The 22009-nt window shown below is 33.9% G+C and overlaps 1 protein-coding gene across 1 annotated transcript in view; it reads right to left on the bottom strand.

Moving 5' to 3' along the window:
• Positions 1-1144: 1144 nt before the first annotated feature.
• The window catches only part of LOC133191417 (sex peptide receptor-like), a 59737-nt gene continuing 38872 nt past the window's right edge, over positions 1145-22009 (bottom strand). Inside the window, exon 2 of the mRNA XM_061327172.1 lies at positions 1145-2427. Within this exon, the coding sequence (XP_061183156.1) occupies positions 1319-2386 (1068 nt within the window). The 5' untranslated portion in view covers positions 2387-2427 and the 3' untranslated portion in view covers positions 1145-1318. The remainder of the gene's footprint in view (positions 2428-22009) is intronic.

Below are 22009 nucleotides of genomic sequence, written 5' to 3'. Positions count from 1 at the left end.
AGTAATTTTTATTAATTTGTAATTGAATGTGTGTCAAAGCATCCCCACCCATTAAAAAAATATTATTATTTAAAGTATTTGTTGAGCTTTGAAAAAAAGTTATACCTAATTTTGATATATATTATCATAATGAATATCATAATTATTTCAAATACTAAAGGTGTGTGTATATGTAAATATATTATCATGCTAAAAATTCCATAGTAATACAGCTTCTCTATTGTTTATACCATGTGTGGTAAATATCAAAGGATCAAAAGTCACCATGAGTGCCAAACAATGTGTACAGGGTATACACAGGGACTAGTAAGTCAATGTCAATCAAGTTCTAGCACTCAATGATGTACCTTAATGCACTTGATTGACAAGGGTACACAGACCAGGTATTTTTGAAGGCGGTGCTTAAAATCTCTGCCTTTAAGAGACTATAAATGATAACCGAATATAAAAAAAATATATAAAAAAAATATCACTTATACATTAGAACACAAGTGGATTGTGCATTTTTTTCAACGGGAGCTTTTTGATCGAGTCCCCCGATAGATCAAGCATACAGAAAATCAGCTATAATTGGCAATGACAAAAGAAGCTATCATTGCAGACCGTCAAAAAAAAAGACTGCCTGAAGCAGGCAGTGAAAGTGAGAGTACCTTCCATAACTTATCTGACAAGTTTTCATAGGGACCCATGTTTGTGTGTTAGATTGGTCACTACACTGTTTCTGGAGCAAGGAAGAGGAACTAAAGTGATTGCGTCAGTAAAATTGTCGGAATTAAAGTGGGACTCTTTTCAACTTTTTATGCAAAGATGAAACATGAAGTTGCGTCTGAGATTTTGACATTGTCATCTGTGCGCCGAAAGCCGATACCACACATAGCATAAAATCCCATATTTTGTTGTGTATATTGATGAAAAATGTACTAGAGAGAAGGGAAAATTTTAGAAAGCAGTTTGATTATTTTTCATGATGGACTACTTGTCCACGATTTTACCGGACAACTCCCGTACTTAGTACGATATTCGTTGCCATAATATTTTCTGGATCATTAGACATAGCAGACGTCCAAGGACGACTGATGCTAATAGAATTAAAACAGAAATCATATATTTCAACATAAATTTATATTTGAAAATAACTGCACTTTGTTGGTACACAAAATATGAAGCAGAAATGGTTCAAACTAAGTGATAACGAAACCTGTAATCTTTTACCTCACCGGTTGAATTCAAATCTAATAATACGCAAGTTTTGTTTGATATGCTCTATTTACAATAAATATTCTTCATAACAAAACATTACTTAAGGCGGATATGTCTATCAAAGTTCAGCTGGCTCTGGTAGGAGACGTTCTTCTTTGACAACGTGGACACGCTTTAATGACCTTTTGGAATGTTCCCGACCACATAATGACAACTGTCTCATGTGAGAATTTTCCATCAAAGTTCCTTTCGAGATGCAACAAGAGCAGAACAAAGACTGGAAATTTCTCCAGAAAATTGTGTTGAATGCACAATATATTACAAAATTAATAGCTGTGTTTATAAGTAGAAACAAGTCAGTGATTTCTCGGATTGCTCGCGCTAAGAAATCCTCTTCATAATATCCAAAACCCAGGAATGTCGACATGATGGCATCTGGAATAATGCATATGATAAAAACAATGATGACAACGATTAGCATGACTGTAATTCTGTGATTTTTTCTTCCAATACGACATTTACGAATTCCGTACATGATGAAAATATTAAGGACAATTAGCAATGTGAGTGGAATGATGATTCGAATAAAATACTGTGTCCATGTAAAAATAGATGAAAATTTTGGATCCACCCACAAATCGGTCAGGCTCAAATCGTAACTGGTCCAGGAGGTGGAATTGTTTTGGCTTTCGACCGTTTTGTATCGCAAAGCGTATGGAATGCAGGCTAAACTCATTACAATGAACACACTGAAAGATATCGTTCTGGCCCGAGACAAGGTACAGTAAGTTCGAACTCTGTGGACGTGACATACGTACACGTACCGTTCTACAGCTACCGCCACTGTAAGCCATGCCGATATGCAAAGAGACGCGTTGAAAACATAATGTGCATATGGGTACAAAAATATGTACAATTTGTTCCCAAATTTTGGATCTAATTCTAAAGAAAGCACCACAAAGAAATACAGTGCGTCGCAAATGATTTTAATACCGTCAGATATCGCTAAGGCCAGAAGATAAACGTTTGTTGAAGACCTCATTTGTTTTTGAAGCATAACTGCTATTCCTAGGCCATTCCCGATCAGCCCCAAGACACAGAATATGGGGTATAGGATGAGCCCTGTGATAAACCGAGCCTGTACGTAAAATTCCTTGAAGTCGGTAGAGTTGGTGTCTTGGGACATATTATTTTCGCTGTGATGGAATGGTAATGTTTCCTAAATACCTGAAGAAGAAGAAAAACTTTCCTTATTGAAGTAATTTCCAGGCATCTTCAGGAAAACAACCCAAGAACAAGTTTTGTTATATATAAAACAAAAAGAAGCAAGGCAAATAAAGTATTACAATATAAGTTTAGAAGCATTCAACTTACCTGAATTGATGAATGAATGAATTGGTAATATACTTAAAATCGCAGCTTTATATACAAGATTTGCTATAGTTTCTGAGTCGATAATTATAATTGACAAGTTAGGCTGGATTCTCAATTTAGATTAATTGAATGTATGTATATTCATATATTCTGCTACTTAAGGTATTTCCACTCTATAGATGCAGATCTGTAGTTCGCTGGTCTGAAAAAATTGGTATTGGCGACCAGAGAGCTACAGTGCCACCCATTAAAAAAATGTATATGAATTGCGTATAAAAAAAAGTTTGCTGTTTCTCGAATTATTTTTCCGTTTATTTATGCTGCCATCTCAAATTTTACTAACCGTGTGTTCCTAGCATAATCTTTTACTACTTCCACAACAAAGCATTTCCCCAAACCGTTGTTTATAGCCCTCCAGGGCCTGAAATAGAGAACATGGAAAATTTTGCCTATCTATACTGCCAGTTTGGGTGGCAAGACAATTCTGTCTAAAGCGCTTCGTGCAGTTTTCTTGTGAAAGTAGTAATAAAATGTTAGAACATACGGTTAGTAATATTTGGAAATATACGTGAAATAACCCGAAAAACGGCGCACTTTTTGTGCAATAAATAACCATTTTTTAATGGTAAGCACTGTAGCTCTCTGGTCGTCCATCCCAATTTTTTCAGACCAGCGAACTACAGATCTGCAGCTATTTCCATCCTTACAAATTTATGGGTTCTAAATAGAACAAGAGGCCCAAGGGCCTTGGATCGCCCTTCTGATAAACTGTACAACTTATCACCTCTATTTGAAGCCTCTAAGTATTCTGTATATTTAGATAAAGCCTTGAAATTCCAAAGGTAGGTCATCATGACCTACATTTTAAATGAAACACTCTGAGAACCCAAGATGATTCTAAGCCAATTAGTACCTGAGAGAAGGTCATGGTGACCTACTTATCACTTGTCATTCTCTGAGGACCCAAGTTTGATGATTCTAAGCCAATTAATACCTAAAATATTTTTAAAATTATATCCATAAAATTTCAAAAGTAGGTCACGGTGACCTACTTTTCAGATGACATACTTTGAGGACCCAAGATGCATCAACTGAAAAAGTTTGATGATTCTAAGCCAATAAGTACCTGATATATTTAAATAAAGCCATAAAATTTCAAAAATAGGTTACAGTGACCTCCTTGACAGTAGACTAACTGCGGACCCAAGATGCATCAACTGACAAGGTTTGTTGATTCTAAGCCAATTAGTAACAGAAACATTTAATTAAAGCCATAAATTTTCAAAAGTAGGTCATGGTGACCTTTTCAGTCGACCTACTCCGAAAACCCAAGATGCATCAACTAAAAAAGTTTGATGATTCTAAGCCAATTAGTACCTGAAATATTTAATTATAGTCATATCAATTGAAAAGTAGGTCACGGTGATCTACTTTTCAGTCGACCTACTCCGAGGACCCAAGATGCATCAACTGACAAATTTTGATGATTCTAAGCCAATTAGTACCCGAAATATTTCATTATAGTTATATAAATTGAAAAGTAGGTCACGGTGACCTACTTTTCAGTCGACCTACTCCAAGGACCCTAGATGCATCAACTGACAAAGTAAAGTTTGATGATTCTAAGTCAAATAATACCTGAAAAGATTAAATACAGTCATAAAATTTCAAAAGTAAGTCATGGTGACCTACTTTTCAGTTGTCGTACTCCAAGGACCCAAGATGCATCAACTGACAAAGTTTGATGATTCTAAGCCAATTAGTACCCGAAATATTTAATTATGGTCATAGAAATTGAAAAAAAGTAGGTCAAGGTGACTTACTTTTCAGTCGACTTACTCCGAAGACCCAAGATGCATCAACTTAAAAAGTTTGATGATTCTAAGCCAATTAGTACCCGAAATATTTAATTATAGTCATATAAATTGAAAAGTAGGTCACAGTGACCTACTTTTCAGTCGACCTACTCTGAAGACCGAAGATGCATCAACTGACAACGTTTAATGATTCTAAGTCAATGAGTATCCCAAATATTTAATTATAGTCATATAAATTGAAAAGTAGGTCACGGTGACCTACTTTTCAATTGACGTTTTTCGAAGACCCAAGATGCATCAACTTACAAAGTTTTATTATTATAGGCCTTAAATTGTCCAAAATATGCCTCTAAAACGCTTTGAAATCGAATGCCTGCGAAGTTCAAAAAGTAGGTCACTGTAACCTACTTTTTAATAAATATGTTTTATGGCCCCAAGATGCATCATCTCACAAGATTTAATGATTCTAAACCTCTCAGTATTTGAATTAATGACCTTAATTGTTTTGAAAAAGATTAGCCATAACATTCAAAAAGTAGGTCAAGGTGACCTACTTTTTAGTCGGCGTACTCCGAGGACCCAAGATACATCAACTGACAAAGTTTGATGATCATAGGTCTTAAATTGTTCAAAATATGCCTCTAAATCATTTTGAAAATGAATGGCCGCAGAATTGAAATAGTAAGTCACCGTTACCTACTTTTGAATCAACATGATATGAGGTACATAGATGCATCAACTGACAAGATATGATGATCCTAGTCCTTATAGTAAGCAAAATATCAACATTTTAATATAATGTAATTTTTGGAGTGATCTTGAGACCACGCCCTTTGCCCCAGGGTAAATCCCCGTGCAAATTTTAATCTACAACATATTCTCAACCTTTTATGTAAGTTTGGTGATAATCTGCCCAGTGGTTCTTGAGAAGATTTTTTAGCAACCAGTACTTTTGTTGTTGTTGTTGTTTTTTTATCTAATTATCTCCCCTTTTTTTAAGGGTCACAACCCTAGTTTCAGTATAAACAGGAGCCCTTGGGCCAAGGATACCCTGTAACAAATTTGACAATAATTGGCCAAGGGTTTCTTGAGTTATGGCCCATATTCTAAAAGGTTTACGCACACCACACAAATGGCCATAGTATTAGCTCTTTGAGCCTTTGACTCAGAAGAGCTAAAAACTGCATTTATTTTCAATAAATATATTCTTGATTAATTAAGGTATGTCACTCTTTACATGAGTTAAATCAAGGATTTTTTGAGAAGTATATTTAAGATAAGTATTCATACAGCATGAGTCAAAATCGCAAAGAAAATTTGGGGTCAGTGTGCATCTTACTGAGCAACGGTACAATTAACTTGACCTTTTTGCGCTTAAATTGTAATTCTTGGGTTAATCACTTTAACCTTTATCATATTCCATCAGATGTAATCATGGCAATAAATTTAATCTTATTTTACATTAAATAATTTGAATAATATTTATCACTGAACAAGTGATGCAAATTAATGTGCATAAATTATTGTGTGACTTACTAAAATGTATCATATTTGGGGTATAAAAAATCTAAATAAGCATGAAAATATTTCGTTGTATCAAACTTTTTATGGCTTTAGCGCTGATCAGTTGGAAATATCGTGAAGTTTAAAATAAAGAAAGAAAAATTTTGGGCCTGTATGTAAAATTTGAGATATTGGTCAAAATATGCGATTTTCAGGCAAAAAAACCCTGTAAATCTTATCTTGATTTCTTCAATATAACTTCATTTCCTGACAAAGTCTGTTGAGTGAATGTGTAAAATATGTTCTAAAAATATTAATTGAAACCTATATTTAATATTCCTAGCATATAATAACGGAAAAAGTCTGAGTAAAAACATACAGGGCTAAAGTTCCAGGATATTAAATATAACAAATGTGTAGATTTTTAAAGAATTTTCTTCGAAATATCCCATAAATCTTGTTTCTATATGATTTTATGAGCAGTTTTTAGATTGTATGTCGTATAATTTGCATTATTTAATTCAAATACGTTATAAAAATTGAATTGTTTTCAATGGTTTTGAAGTTAGTGGTTCTGCCTGAAAAGCTCAAAAGCTGACGAGTGACATACCTTAATAATCCCCAAAAATGTATAGGTTGCGAATTTTTTTAAGATGTACATGTAAGACGTAAATAAACAGAGGTATATATCACCATAAAAAATGGTACATTTATAGTAAACAGTACTTTAACAATTACATAAAAACTGGTTCGAATTAATAAATCTGATGCTGAAGTTTCAAAATAATTGTTACTTTATTAATATGTTTGAATTGTGAATATCAGGGAAACCATTTTACATAAAAAGTATGAACAGAAAATATCGTAAATGTTCGTGTTTTTCTGGGGCTGTCGTGAAAAATTATTTACCGCTATTATCCATGAAAGACTATATAAATATGCTGATAATATACAATATTATTTTAGAAAAAAACATGCAGGTTTTCGCAGAGGTACGAGTATTATACGACGGCTGTCCCAGAATATCTTCTGTTTCACTAAAGTTATAAAGTTGAAAATTGGCATGCATCATAACCAACATTTTCTGCATGCGTAGTATAACTAACATATTGGTAACTTGTCAAAATTATTTTTTTGGTAGATGTTGTAAATATAATTTAGAAATTGATTTTAGATTAGATATGTTTGAAAAAATTATCAAACCAATACTCCTATATGAATGTGAAGTGGGGGCATAGGTTATCATAAAACTTAACCTATTGAGAAAGCTACAACTGAATTCTTGTAAATATATTTTAGCTTGAAACTTATACAAACATTGTGGGTACTGAGCAGGTAAAATATTTAATGCTCAGATCGAGTTCTAAATTGTCTACAAAACTTTAATGTGCACTGAAAAGTTACGAGTCCTTGCTGTAAATTTGTTCAGAAAATTTTTAAATAAATAAATATATATAATATATATATATTCCATATATATATATATATATATATATATATATATATATATATATATATATATATGCATGTATACAAATTACAATGTTTACTATCTTTATAAGAAAAATAACAAAGTAAAAAACTGCAATTTTTCTTTATAATTGAAATACATAGCTGATTATTTTTCAAATAAATGGTACCAAAATAACCATCTCTTTTTGAACTGAATGTCCTCCATATTTATTGCAAAAAATATTTTTCAAAAGTATAGTATTTACGTATTATATTTTTAACTTCATTAAATATCAAAGGTTTACAATTTCTAGATTTTTGGTATACATAATGTTTTACAAGCAAGATAAAGGTCACGTGACAAGACATGGCGTAGGACGCATTTTTTAACGAGCACTGCCGAGTGGAACTATTATAGTGTATATCGTTATATATCAGTGTATATTTGGTTTGTATAAGCTTGTGATGGGAGTGGACAACGCTTGGTGAGTCGTCAGTGACTTATTTTGCAATTTAATATAGAAACTCCTAGTGTGCTCATATTTTTTGGTTTCGCCGTGAGCCGAGTAGTGTTCACACAAGCATGGCCAGTAATGCTACTAGTAATGATACCAGTCCCTCAACTACATCGCCAGCTAGTGGTAAAGACAATAAAAAGAAAAAAAATTCATACAGTGGAACATTAAATCGGCATCTACTTCGGTAAAAACACCGTTGTGTCTGACAAAAAAGCTTCAAAAAAGCCTCGATTAAGTAGTTCTGACCAAAACCCCGTCGGTGCCCCAGACAGTGAAAATGACCTACATTCAATACAAGAAAGTCTTGGCGAAATAAAGCAAGGGATGGTAACAAAAGATGATATTGGTGAGATTGTGAAAAACATATTGTCAGAACTGACAGGTGAATTTGTCAAAGAAATCAAGATTGCAATTAAAGATGAAATAAAAAAGGAATTTAAGAATGAAATTAGAGCCGAGATAGAAAAATTCACACACAGGAATGTTGATGAAAAAATGAAGCGTGCTATCATTGACAATACAGAAAAATTTGATGCCTTGAATTTAGACTTGACTGATGTGAGAGAGAAAATCGCAAAAGAAAAAAGAAAGTTACAAAAACTAAGCAATGACCTAGCTGTAGCGTCTAGGAACGCTCAACAAGCAATATAAATGGCAAACTTTAACCAATAATATTCTCAAAATGTAATATTAATAAAATACTGGGTTGGCGTGAGCAGCCAAAGGAAAATCTTAAAAGGGACTTCTGCACAATTCTTTAACAAAAAGTTGATCTTGATGTGGACCCTACGGACATCCTTGCAATGCACCGAATCCCCGGAAATCGGAATGATGGATCGCGACCGGTCATAGTGCGGATGATCAGTACGGAGGCCAAAACAGCCATTATCAAACATCGCAAGGCAAGGAAAGACGAATTTGTTATGATGGATCACATCACTCAACTGAACGCCAAACTCGTACAGACACTAAAGGATCACGAACTAGTGCATTCCGCCTGGTACTTTAATAGTAAAGTGTTTGCCCTGGACAAAAACAATAGATGCCACACATTTGATATTTTTGATGATATTAACAAAAAACTTAGAGCGTGATTTTTAAGGTTCCATGAAAGTAGCGCACTCAAGACACTAAATGCATTGGGATCGACCTCAGTGCTTTGAGATCTCGGGATCGGTATTCCGGAGAACACATTGTTTACGTCCAGCAGTTCTTAACGGGACTTACTTGACACTTTTTGTTTGTTTCTTTTGGTATGTATGTATGTGTGTAAGTTGTGAGAGTGTTGCCTATCAAATCAGTATCACCTATTTCAAGATTATGTTTACATATTCTTTTCTTTTCTGCGCTGTCACTGTACAGTCGTTCATTGACATAAATATCACCGATCAATGAGTATAAGTGTATTGTCCCTCAATTGTAGAGGGCTTGGTGGAATAGAGAAACGGAGAGACGTTCTCAGTTACTTAAAACAAAAACAATTCTCTATATATTTTCTCCAAGACACACACTTTACTGAAAATGATATCAACCTTGTTGGATCGTTATGGGGATTTGATGTATATATCAGTCCTGGTAGATCAGATGCCAGAGGAACGGCGATACTTTTTAATAATAACATTGAATATAATGTAACAATTAAATATATAGATGAAGCAAGTAATCTGGTCATTTTAGAGGCCAACCTAGCAAAAGAGTATGATTTTTTATTGGTAAATCTATATGGACCCAATACAGATCAGCCTGATTTTCATAGTCTGATCAGAGATGAAATTGAGAAATTCCAGGGTGAGTTTGTGTTAATGGGAGGAGATTTTAATTTAATTCAAGACTTTACTCTAGATTGCTATAATTATCGTAACCTTAATAACCCTAAAGCAAGAGAGACCTATGTGACCCCTGGAGGACTAGATATAATAATTCTAGAAGATACACTTGGTTTAAAAACAATCCAGTAAAAAAGGCCAGACTTGACTACTTTCTGATATCAAATGAATTAATGGCCTTTGTAGATATGGTTGATATAAAGTCGGGGTACAGAACTGATCACTCAATTATTGAACTTCATATTTTATTTTCAGATTTTAAGATGGGTAAAGGGTTCTGAAAGTTTAATAACTCTCTCTTTAAAAGATGAAAATTATATAACTTTAGTTAAAGAAACAATAAATAGGATTAAATTTCAGTATGCAGTGGCACCATATAATCATGCAATGATTAAGGATATAGAAAACGCAAAAATTAATTTTACAATTGATGATCAATTATTCCTAGAAATGCTGTTACTTGAGATAAGAGGTACTACTATAAAGTATTGTTCTAGAAAGAAAAAGAAAAGAGACAGAGAAGTAAATCTTTTAGAAGAAGAAATACAAGAATTGGAAACCATCAGAAATTTTAACAATTCTCACGAAACTGATGAAAAACTTTCTACTGCAAAATCTAAATTGGAAGAACTTAGAAAACATTATATAAATGGTCTGTTTGTAAGAACAAAAGCTAAATGGGTAGAATATGGTGAGAAACCTACAAAATATTTCTTGAGTCTAGAAAAAAGGAATTATATCAATAAAACAGTAACAAAACTAATTAATGATAATGGTTTAGCAATTACCTCGCAACAAGAAATCCTGAAAGAAATTGAAAATTTTTATCTTAATTTATACTCCTCCTGTGATAACACTTTACTAGATATAAATTTAAATAATTTGATACTTAAGGACAATATTCGCATCTTAAATGAGGAGTCGGCTTCAAAATTAAAGGGTCTGATAACCAAGGAAGAAGCATCACTGGCATTGAAAAATATGAAAAATGACAAGAGTCCCGGCAGTGATGGCTTCAACGTAGAGTTCTTTAAATTTTTTTGGAAGGATATTGGAGATTTTATATTTTGATCTATCAACTTTGGTTTCTTGAAAGGAGAATTATCTAAAACACAGAAACAGGGAATTTTGTCTATATTACCAAAAGGTGAAAAACCAAGGGAATATTTAAAAAACTGGAGACCTATTTCTCTCCTCAATGTTTCATACAAAATTATATCAGCATGTATTGGAAAAAGACTTAAAAGTGTTTTAGATTATTTAATCCATGAGAACCAAAAGGGGTTTTTGAAAGGAAGATTCATAGGAGAAAATACTCGACTTATATACGATGTTCTACATATTACAAAAGAAAAACAAATCCCAGGGATGATGTTACTTATAGATTTTGAGAAAGCTTTTGACACTATTTCCTGGAGATTTATGTAGAAGACTTTAGAATTTTTTAACTTCGGTCATGATTTTGTAAGATGGATTTCAGTTTTATATAAAAATGCCACATTATGTGATTTACAAAATGGTATTTTTTCCAGATTTTTTTGCATAGGTAGAGGGTGCCGCAAAGGAGACCCTGTCTCGCCATATATTTTTAATCTGTGTGTCGAGATAATGGGTCACCTTATTAGACAAATAAAAATATAAAGGGTATAAAAATTGGTAAGGAAAAAGTATGCTTATTACAGTATACAGACGATACAGTTATATTCTTGGATGGATCAGAAAAAAGTTTGAAGAGTGCATTAGATCTTCTTTTCCAGTTTGCTAAATTTTCAGGTTTAAAGCCTAATCTTTCTAAGACTAAAGCCATTTTAACCATTGGATCAAAAATTAACTGTAATGACAATTTGTGCAAGGAATATAATTTAGAGTGGACATCTGAGACCTTTACAATATTGGGAATAACATTTAATGTCAGTCTGGACAACATTGAAAAGATAAATTTTATTAACAGAATTAATGATATAAACAAAGAAATGAGCCACTGGGAAAAGAGACATATTACACCTCTTGGTAAAATTACAGTTATAAAATCTCTTTTTCTTTCAAAAATTACACATTTATTGTTAACGTTGCCAAAACCATGTGATGAAACTATGAAAAACCTTGAGGAATCTTTTGCTTTAAGTTTGTATGGAACAATAGAATTGATAAAATAGCTCGAAATATAATGATTTTAGATTTTGATGATGGTGGCTTTAGAATGAAACATTTGCCAACATTTATTAAGGCACTTAAGCTTACTTGGATCAGGAGGTAAATACATACAGATTCTACCTGGTCTAGAATATTTATGGAATATACAGGCTGTAATATTACAAAACTCTTACAGTTTGGATCAGAATATGCTTTATATTTTAGTAAATCAACAAATAATATGTTTTGGAAAGAAGTTCTTTCTGATTATAAAGAACTTATTAATTTATTTGAACCTGAAAAATTTTTTCAGGTTATGAATGAACCTCTGTGGTTTAACAATAGTATCAGAGTACAAAATAACTAAAGTCTGTTTACAATTATATGCAAAAGGTTTTCATATTGTGTCTGATCTATTGGATACTGAATGCAAATTGTTATCTTTTAATTGTATATCCATTAATTATGACGTTTTGATCCCATTTACTAATTATGAAGGGCTTAGAATTTCCATTTTGAAAAAATGGTCTGACGTTAAACAAAATAGAACATCGGTTATTGGAATATCTATACCTACACATATTCAGTTCCTTTGTCGTGATGGTTCTGGCTGTAAATCATTATACAACTTCTTTCTATCCAAGCGTTATACCCAACCAGTATGTGTAGCAAAATGGACAGGAGATTTAGGGTTGCAGAATGACTTTAACTGGAAAGATCTTTTTACAAGTTTAAAATACATAACTAAAGATTCAAACCTCAAATGGTTCAATTATAAGATCATACATAGAATTCTTGGAACTTGTAAATTATTGTTTTTATCCAAAATTAAAGATAACCCACTGTGCTCTGTCTGTAATCTTGAGCAGGAAACTTTGAAGTATCTTTTTTTATTACTGTCATCCTGTTAAGGGAATATGGGATTGTTTCGAAGAATGGATTTTAGAAAAAACTGGGAAAAATATAAACCTAGACCCAATTTCTGTTCTATTAGGTATTTCTGGCAAAGAAAATACAGCTTTAAATGTGTGTTACACCTTAATGGTTGTTAATTGGATTCAAATTTAATAAATATCTACAGAAAAAAGAACAAACTGACGATTTCTAATCTTGTTTCAATATTTCTTGACGTATACGTCCATTGCTCCGACTTTTTTTTCACAAATCACATCCATTGTGAAATACAATGTAGATAGGATAACATTCCTAAAAACACATTATATTCTTACTTTTTACATTCAAATAAAATATGTCGTTAATAACGTCTTCAATACACATAATAAGCAGGCAATTTAAATCAATATAGGACACATTTTTTTTCCTTTGAAACATGAAAATGGGAAGGTTGAGAGAGCCATTAACCACGACATATGACCTGAATGCTTCTTTGAGCTTCCTTCGGCGTAAAGTATCTGATGAAATATCTAATGTAGCCCTGGCTATAGGTATTTTGCACAATCAACATACAATTTACCTCAAGGTTATTAATCAATGGACCCAGTTCACCTTCTAAGATATAAGGACGTGCTTCCTTTATAAATGACGAAAACTCTCTCGGCTTCTCTGCTCTTATCGCCTACTAGCATCTAGTTATTGTGTTTAACGTGACAATGTAAAATGAATGTTTTCTTAAAAATCAAACCAAAGTTTAAGAGGGGGGGGGGGCAAAATTTTTAAAGAACTTTACAAAACTTAGTATTTTTTGAAACGATTTCAAAAATGTTCATTGAAATTGATATATTCAATTACGTAAATTTTTATGCCCCATAATCGAAGATTCGGGGACATATAGTTGTTGCCCTGTCCGTCCGTCTGTCTGTCTGTTTGTCCACAAAAACTTTAACCTTGCCCATAACTTTTGATTGGTTGGAGCTATGGCTTTCATATGTCACAGGTGTATTCCATGTGACAAGACCTTTCATTTGAGCTTTTGACCTTGATCTTGGAGTTTGATCCACTTTTGCAAAAAATTTTCAGACTTTAACCTTGGCCATAACTTTTGAATAGTTGGTGCTAGGGCTTTCAAACTTCACATGGGTATACCTTGTGACAAGACCTTTCTTTGGATACCAACAAATTTGACTGTTTAACCTTGACCTAGGAGTTTGACCTACTTTAAAAAACTTTAACCTTGGCCATAACTTTTGAACTGTTGGTGCTAGGGCTTTCATACTTCTCATATGTAATCCTTGTGACAAGGCATTCCTTGGGATACCAACAACTTTGACCTTTGATCTTGACCTTGGAGTTTGACCTACTTTTGAAAAACTTAAACCTTGACCATAACTTTTGAATAGTTGGTGCTAGGCCTTTCATACTTCACATATGTAATTGTTGTGACAACACCTTCTTTTTTATACCAACAACCTTGACCCTTTGACCTTGGAGTTTGACCTACTTTTGGAAATCTTTAACCTTGGCCAGACTTTTGAATAATTGGTGCTAGGGCTTTCATACTTCACATATGTAATCCTTGTGACAAGACCTTACTTTGGATACCAGCAACTTTGACCCCTTGACCTTGGAATTTTACCTACTTTTGAAAGACTTTAACCTTCGATATAACTTTTGAACGGTTGGTGCTAGTGCTTTCATACTTCTCATGTATTTCTTGTGTGAAGGCCTTTTCTTGGGCACCATTAATTTTGACCACTTGAACTTGACCCTGATGTCTGACTTACTTTTGAAAAACTTTAACCTTTTTCCATATCTATTCAATGGTTGCTGCTAGGGTTTTCATATTACACAGGTATAATCCTCGAGGCAAGACCTTACTTTCGGTACCAACATATTTGATTTGCATTTGAGAAAGTTTAACCTTTGTTATGAGTTGCCTTACGGGGGCATCAGTGTTTCACAAACACATCTTGTTGAAGTTTAATGTAGAGTGCGTTTTGCAAGACTTTCACCGAATAATTTTATTTTTTGTGCAACATAGACATATTTACACACTGCTTCTCATTCAACTAGCATCTTTACTGAACGTAACTATTTCAACATCCCAATGTTGGATGACATCAAGTGAACATTGTGTAAACAGTGCATTCTCTTATTCTGATTACATTGTCTATATAGCAATGTTGGAAAATACCTTTGTTAATCTTTATAGCAATGTTACAAGATATCGAGTGGAAATCTTGTCAGCATTGCATTCTGTATATTGTTTACATCGTCGACTTCGCAATGTTGGAAGATATCGAGTAAACATCGTGTCAGCATTGCATTCTTTTTTCTTCTATACACCCTTCACATCATTGAAATTGCAATGTTGGATGATAATGAGTCGACATTGTGTTTTGTCCACATCGCCTTCTTTTTTCTTGTTCAAATTCTCAACATCGCAATGTTGGACGATATCAAGTCGACATCGTTTCAATGTTACATTGTTTTCTTGTTTACATTGTCGACGTTGCAATGTTGGACGATATCAAATCGACACGTGTAAACTGAACCCTTTTTCTTGTTTACATCGTTCAAAATCGTCGTTATCGCAGCGTTGGACGATGTAAACTTAATATCAAATCGACATTGTTTACCTTGCGATGTTGACGATGTAGACATGGAAATTATATCATTGTAGACAATGTACACTCGATATCATATCAACATTGCCTATATTGCGATGTTGACGATGTAGAAATAAAATGTAGAAATAATAACAATGTAGCCGATGTTAACTCGATATCGCATCAACATTGTCATCATTGCGATGTCGACAATGTCAACTCATTGAATGAAAACAATGTACACGATGTAATCATGATATAGTGTCAACATTGCGTTGTTGACAATGTCGGTGAATAAATACTAACAATGTAGACGGTGTAAAATTACATCGCGTCGACACTGTCTACATTGCGATGTCAACAATATCGAATTGATAAAGTGAACTGGACATGAATGAGATCCCTAAAAACGCGACAAGTATTGGAGATTGATTAACGCATTTATTCCGGATTTTTTTAAAATTTCAAAGGAAATGGTCCAATAAGACATGTCAAATGTCTATAGTGTCAAAAGTATTTAAAAAATCAGATTCAATTTTTGAATCTAGTATTTAGAGTCAATTTCTTATTATTGAAAGATATGAAATAATGACAAACAAAACTTTTCTGTGGAAAATTCTTTTGGCAAAAATTATTCTATGAAATTGTGGTAATCTTGGCAATAAAAATCCTGAATTTCATTTTTCCCTTCAGACTAACGCTAAACACTATGCAGGCGCACAGACTGCCTATAGCTTCAGATATATAAAAGTCATAATCAATTTGTGATTTTAGTATTTAGAGTAAAGTTCTCATTATTGAAATCTATAAAATTATGATAAATAAAACTGTTCAAAGGAAAATTTTCTCGACAAAAATTATTCTGTTATTAAGAAAGCTCTAAACTACGGAAGCCGGTTGGTGCCAGGTAGAAGAATATATTTTATCTGGCGGCCGCCAGATAACTTTCTGGTGGCCGCCAAACAATTATCTGGCGGCCGCCAGATAAAATATTTTTCTACCTGGCAACTACCGGCTTCCGTACTAAACACTATTGAAAAATGCTTTTTGGACTTTGAGAGAAATATAGCATATAAAGGTGCACATATTCAGTGTATCTAGTTCATTTTCAACATAGGGTACCTGCCTTATTTCTGCAGAAAAAATGTTCAAAGACGATGAACTATTTGTAAACAGAAATCACTGGTGTTTACTTGCATCGGGAAAATGAATGGAAATAATGTTTTCAATATCTTAATCTTCCCATTTATTCTATTTTTCATCTAAGGGCAGATCACTCTAACTTTATAAAACTACCCTACAAACAGAACTCTTAAATGTGGAGTGTTTAGAGCTTCCTTAAACAAAATGGTTTTCGTGGGGTTCGAACCCTCGCCATAAAAATCCCGAGTATCAAATTCCTTTAAGACTAACACACTAACCACTACGCTACACAGCTCTTGATGAATTGTGGCATTTAAATCATGTTTGTGATATGACCATTGACTAAATGGACCAAGTTTTTCACGAAAAGTTGCGAATGTTGTGTCATAAAAGTGTATTTTTAAAGTATAGTGGGTATTTGCTCCAATATTTTTTCGCAAACTTTGAGGATAAACTTTGAAAAATATGGAGCGAAGACCCACTCATATCGAAAAATTGTGTTATAGTGTGAGGAAGTGATCCTTTATGCCCTCTCTAGTGTGTGTATGCTATTTCATAGGCAAATAAATTCAAACTTAGTGAGATTTTTGCAAATTGTGGAGATTTTGTATAAAGTACACTTTAACTTTAGATGATATATCAAAGAAAATTTTGTTATAATTAAGATTTAATTTTTTACCTTAAAGTTTGTTACACTATAGGCATTGCGCTCACCTTGTTCGCCCATCTTCTTTAAAAAAAACCTTATAGATGAAGATGCGTTGCCCCAAAACAAGAGAAATAGAAGTCACTGATCAACAAAACAGTTGGTCTAATTTTTTTTCGAATAGTTTTTAATTTTCCCTATTAGAGTAAGTAATTAAAATTGGGTTTACCTAGATCCGCATAATGTGTACGGCACAGATCTTTTTTTTTTTTTCAATTAGATTGATGGATTTTAAATATTGTTTGGATGCCTTCTCCCGACCGACAGGCTAAAATGGCCCGACTTAAACGCTTTTCAACCTCCAGGAAGTATATACCGAATACCCTGTACCAGTTGGGGCTGTTCCCATATACAGTGTATAGTGTGCAAGACTTTATCATTGACATATTCTTCCATTTCCTCATTTGTTTGTTAGTTTGTTTTTTTTTTGTTGTTGTTGTTGTTTACCGTCCCTATGGAGTACTTTTCACTCATATGGAAAAAATCCGCGACGTAAGGAACAAGTCCTTACACCGCGGTCGCCCGCAACAGTAGATGCTGGCACGAAAAAGATCCCTCACTGCTCAATGGCCCTAAGTGCCTAGTATAGGTCTAAATTTGCAGCTCTCCACCGGAAAGTGGTGGCTTCTCCATATGAGTGAAAACTTCTAGAGAGGGACGTTAAACGACAAACAACTCAATATCAATTAAAAAGAACTACATGTAGGTTCACTTTATCAACAAAATGGCCCTGCCAATATACCAATCTGACAGAACACTGTACAGAACACCAATAATAACTGACCTAGTCCCAATGTCCCATTTCAAACATTTAAATTCCTTTAAAAACTTCCTGTAAGAGTCCAATTTTGAAAAACAGGCTGTGTGAAATTGCAATATTCTTGAATTTTGAAGAAAAAGGGTGTGTTTGAGTACCTTCAGCAAAGAATTAATACATGAGACACCCCTCGATTCAAAAAATAAAACATAGACTATAATCTTCGAAAAGTTCTTTCATTATATAATTGAACACTTTAGATAAGAGATTAGGGTCTATTAAAAATATTGAAAAACATCCTTGTTTTTCGCCTTTTATAAAGAAATTTTCAGGATCTGAGGATAATGACGCAATGAATTCATAATACTGTAATGAAATAGAATATTAGCATAGGCACTCCCCAGCTTAATTGTTAAAAATATATATCTACTATACTATAAACATACATGTAACAAGGCATGAAACTAGCCTCCATGTTGGATTCCGCTTAGGGGCACTTTCTGACTAATATCGAGAATTTCTTGCCAAAGTCGGACTTTTCTCAGACATCGGAAGCTGTCATTTATTGAAATAAAATCAAATCAGGTAGAATCTTGCAGTACTTTTATCGCATTCACGCGTTTTCTAACATTTCTCAGCAAACCAGGTTTCCTCGGCCGGAACTTAAAGGTTTATGGGGGTATAGATAATTCGATCGTCGTTTACCTTCAAAGTGCGTCTCTTGGAAAGCCAACGTTGTTTTTCATAACGAACGAATGTACCGTGAAATAAATATAATTTTACATCAATGAGACCTTGCAAGATTTTATAATACATTTTCAGGTCCATAAAAAGCTGTTTCAGTGTGTTTGTGTTTGAGTGTGTTTGGGGGGGGGGGGTCAACTGAACAACAATTCTTTGACAAGAAAAAATATTATTGAAGGAGGACAATCGTAAGTTAGTTTTGTTTTCTATTGCATAGTATTAGTATATTCATGTATTGGCAAAATTATAGAGGCGAAAGGAGGGGGCACGTTTAAGCAGATTTGTCTTCAATACAGAGGTGGAATTGATCGGGGGGGGGGGTTAAAATGTATAGCAGATAAATATTATATATATATATATATATATATATATATATATATATATATATATATATATAAAAAAGCAGTCTTGAATCGATCGGGGGGGGGGGGGGGTCACCGTCTTTCAAATTTTTAAGAAAAAAAAGAAAAGGGGGAAAATATTAAATATAATAGAAATTTTTGATAAAACTTATGCTTCATTACTAATTTTTACTACAATTATTTTTAGTTTCTATTACATTGTACCACTTAATCATTTTACCCCACCCCCCCTTTGAAATCCCGGATTCGTCTCTGGAAAGTGTGTTAATTACTTACATGTAAAGTATAACTTTTATTGCAAAATAAATAAATATACAAGTGTATGTATATTTTATCCTGATAGCGGGACTTATTTCTTATAGATGGATTCATACAAATATACAAATGGGACAGTTCTAAAGTTTAATAACAAGTTTAATAACAAGTTCAAAAATTTCACTAAAAATATTATACAAGTGGTTTGGATGTTTTAAATATTTTGTAACGGGAATTATTTCTAAACACATATTTTGGCATGTTCACATCACCGTTAATATTTACAAAGCTGAAACTAACTTCATCAGCTCACTCTTTGTCGATTTTATTACAGTGTTCCACTGAGAATGATAGCACGTATGACATTAGTTTTGACAAAAAACCAGCTTCAGTCCAGTTAACAAATGCAAAGGTAGCTAGATTAGGAGTCAATTAATAGACTAGTTTACTATGTATATGTCATAACAATGAAGTTCCTGGTCCCGCCCCGCACTGATTTCACTGCGACAACCACATATAAACACAAACATATACACAAAGAGCTAAACTATTAATTTCTTCATGTGCAAGATTATAAAGTGTGAATTTGCACATGACAACTACAGTATAAAGGATTCAATTCGTAATGTGTGATTCTGAGGGGACAATTATTTGATTCTGATAGGTGCTGGCAGATTTTGGAGAAAAATTCTGTCCTTGAAAGTATTGAAAAAAAATTCTATTTTCCACTAGGAAGAAAATAAATTATTTGACTTTGAGTGATAGTAACCCCACCCCGACCTCAACCCCCGCTCCCTGCACACACCCTAATTTTCCCATTTTTTATTTTTTCCTACCCACTTTTTTGGTGTAGTAGAAATTAAAAAAAACTTTGCCTAATCATCTTGGAAATAAATATTCTGTCCTTCAATGACATGGAAATAAACATTTTGACTCGAAAAAATTCCACCCCCGTTAGAATCAAATTGTTCTCTAAATTGTATTATTCTGTTTTGGTGTCTCTGTACCATCATTGAATTTTTTATTTTAAAAAAAAAAGAAAAAAAGAAAGAAAAAAAAAAGCCAAGTCTTTTCCCTGTGTATAGTTCTTTTTCTTCCAATATAACTCACAATTTTCGTGCAGAACTTTCTTCTGCAAATATCATCTTATTTTATTATATTTATCTACTACATGTATACATTTTAACCCCCCCCCCGATCAACTCCACCTCTGTATTGAAGACAAATCTGCTTAAACGTGCCCCCTCCTTTCGCCCCTATAATTTTGCCAATACATGAATATATTAATACTATGCAATAGAAAACAAAACTAACTTACGATTGTCCTCCTTCAATAATATTTTTTTCTTGTTTAAGAATTGTTGTTCAGTTGACCCCCCCCCCCCCAAACACACTCGAACACAAACACACTGAAACAGCTTTTTATGGACCTGAAAATGTATTATAAAATCTTGCAAGGTCTCATTGATGTAAAATTATATTTATTTCACGGTACATTCGTTCGTTATGAAAAACAACGTTGGCTTTCCAAGAGACGCACTTTGAAGGTAAACGACGATCGAATTATCTATACCCCCATAAACCTTTAAGTTCCGGCCGAGGAGACCTGGTTTGCTGAGAAATGTTAGAAAACGCGTGAATGCGATGAACGTACTGCAAGATTCTACCTGATTTGATTTGATTTCAATAAATGACAGCTTCCGATGTCTGAGAAAAGTCCGACTTTGGCGAGAAATTCTCGCTATTAGTCAGAAAGTGCCCCTAAGCGGAATCCAACATGGAGGTTAGTTTCATGCCTTGTTATGTTTATAGTATAGTAGATATATATTTTTTAACAATTACTAGTAAGCTGGGGAGTGCCTATGAATATTAGTATAGTGAATTGATTGATTGTATGTTGTTTTTACGTCCCGTCGAGAATTTTTCACGCACATAGACGTCGCCATATACCGGTGAAAGAATTCAAATTTAGACCTTTACTCGGCACTATGGGCCATTGAGCAGTGAGGGATCTTTATTGCCTGTCGTGACACAGGGCCTCAGTTTTTAATGTCTGAACCTATGGACCAGACACTTTCACTTCAAACTGCCGACACTTGGCGAAGGAACGGTTGCTACCTACTATTTTTTTAATCGACTTAAGTCTGTCGCTGCCGGGGCTCGAACCCACGACTAAGAAGCGAGAGCTCGACCGAATGAGCTACCATGGCGGTTATAGTGGATTGAAATAGGATTTTATAGTGGATTGAAATAGGTTTTGAATCATCCAATCGAATCAGTTAGCTATAGTGCCATGAAATATATACTGTATGTTGTTTTACGTCCCATTCGAGAATTTTCCAATCATATAGAGACGCCACCATATACTGATGAAGGGCTTCAAATTTAGACCCTTTACTCGGCACTCAGGGTCATTGCGCAGTGAGGGATCTCCGTGACACGGGGCCTCGGTTCTAAGGTCTCATCTGAAAGCACCCCAACTTTCACTTCAAAGTGCCGAACGCTTGGCGAAGGAACAGTTGCTACCTATTTTTAATCGACTTAGGTCATTCACGGCCGAGATTCGAACTCACGACCTTCCGATCATGGAGCAAGCACTCTACCGACTGAGCTACGGTGACGGTCGCCAAGCAATATATGTGCAAATTATAAAATCAATACCTCTCACTGTTCTCGAGATAAAGGGTGTGACAGACGGACGTAGGGTAAAGTG

This window comes from Saccostrea echinata, unplaced genomic scaffold (assembly GCF_033153115.1).
Source record: "Saccostrea echinata isolate AGI-Se365-2 ecotype Australia unplaced genomic scaffold, CSIRO_AGI_Sech_v1 ptg000023l, whole genome shotgun sequence".
Lineage (NCBI taxonomy): Eukaryota > Metazoa > Mollusca > Bivalvia > Ostreida > Ostreidae > Saccostrea > Saccostrea echinata.
This window is presented reverse-complemented; position numbering and strand designations above follow the sequence as displayed.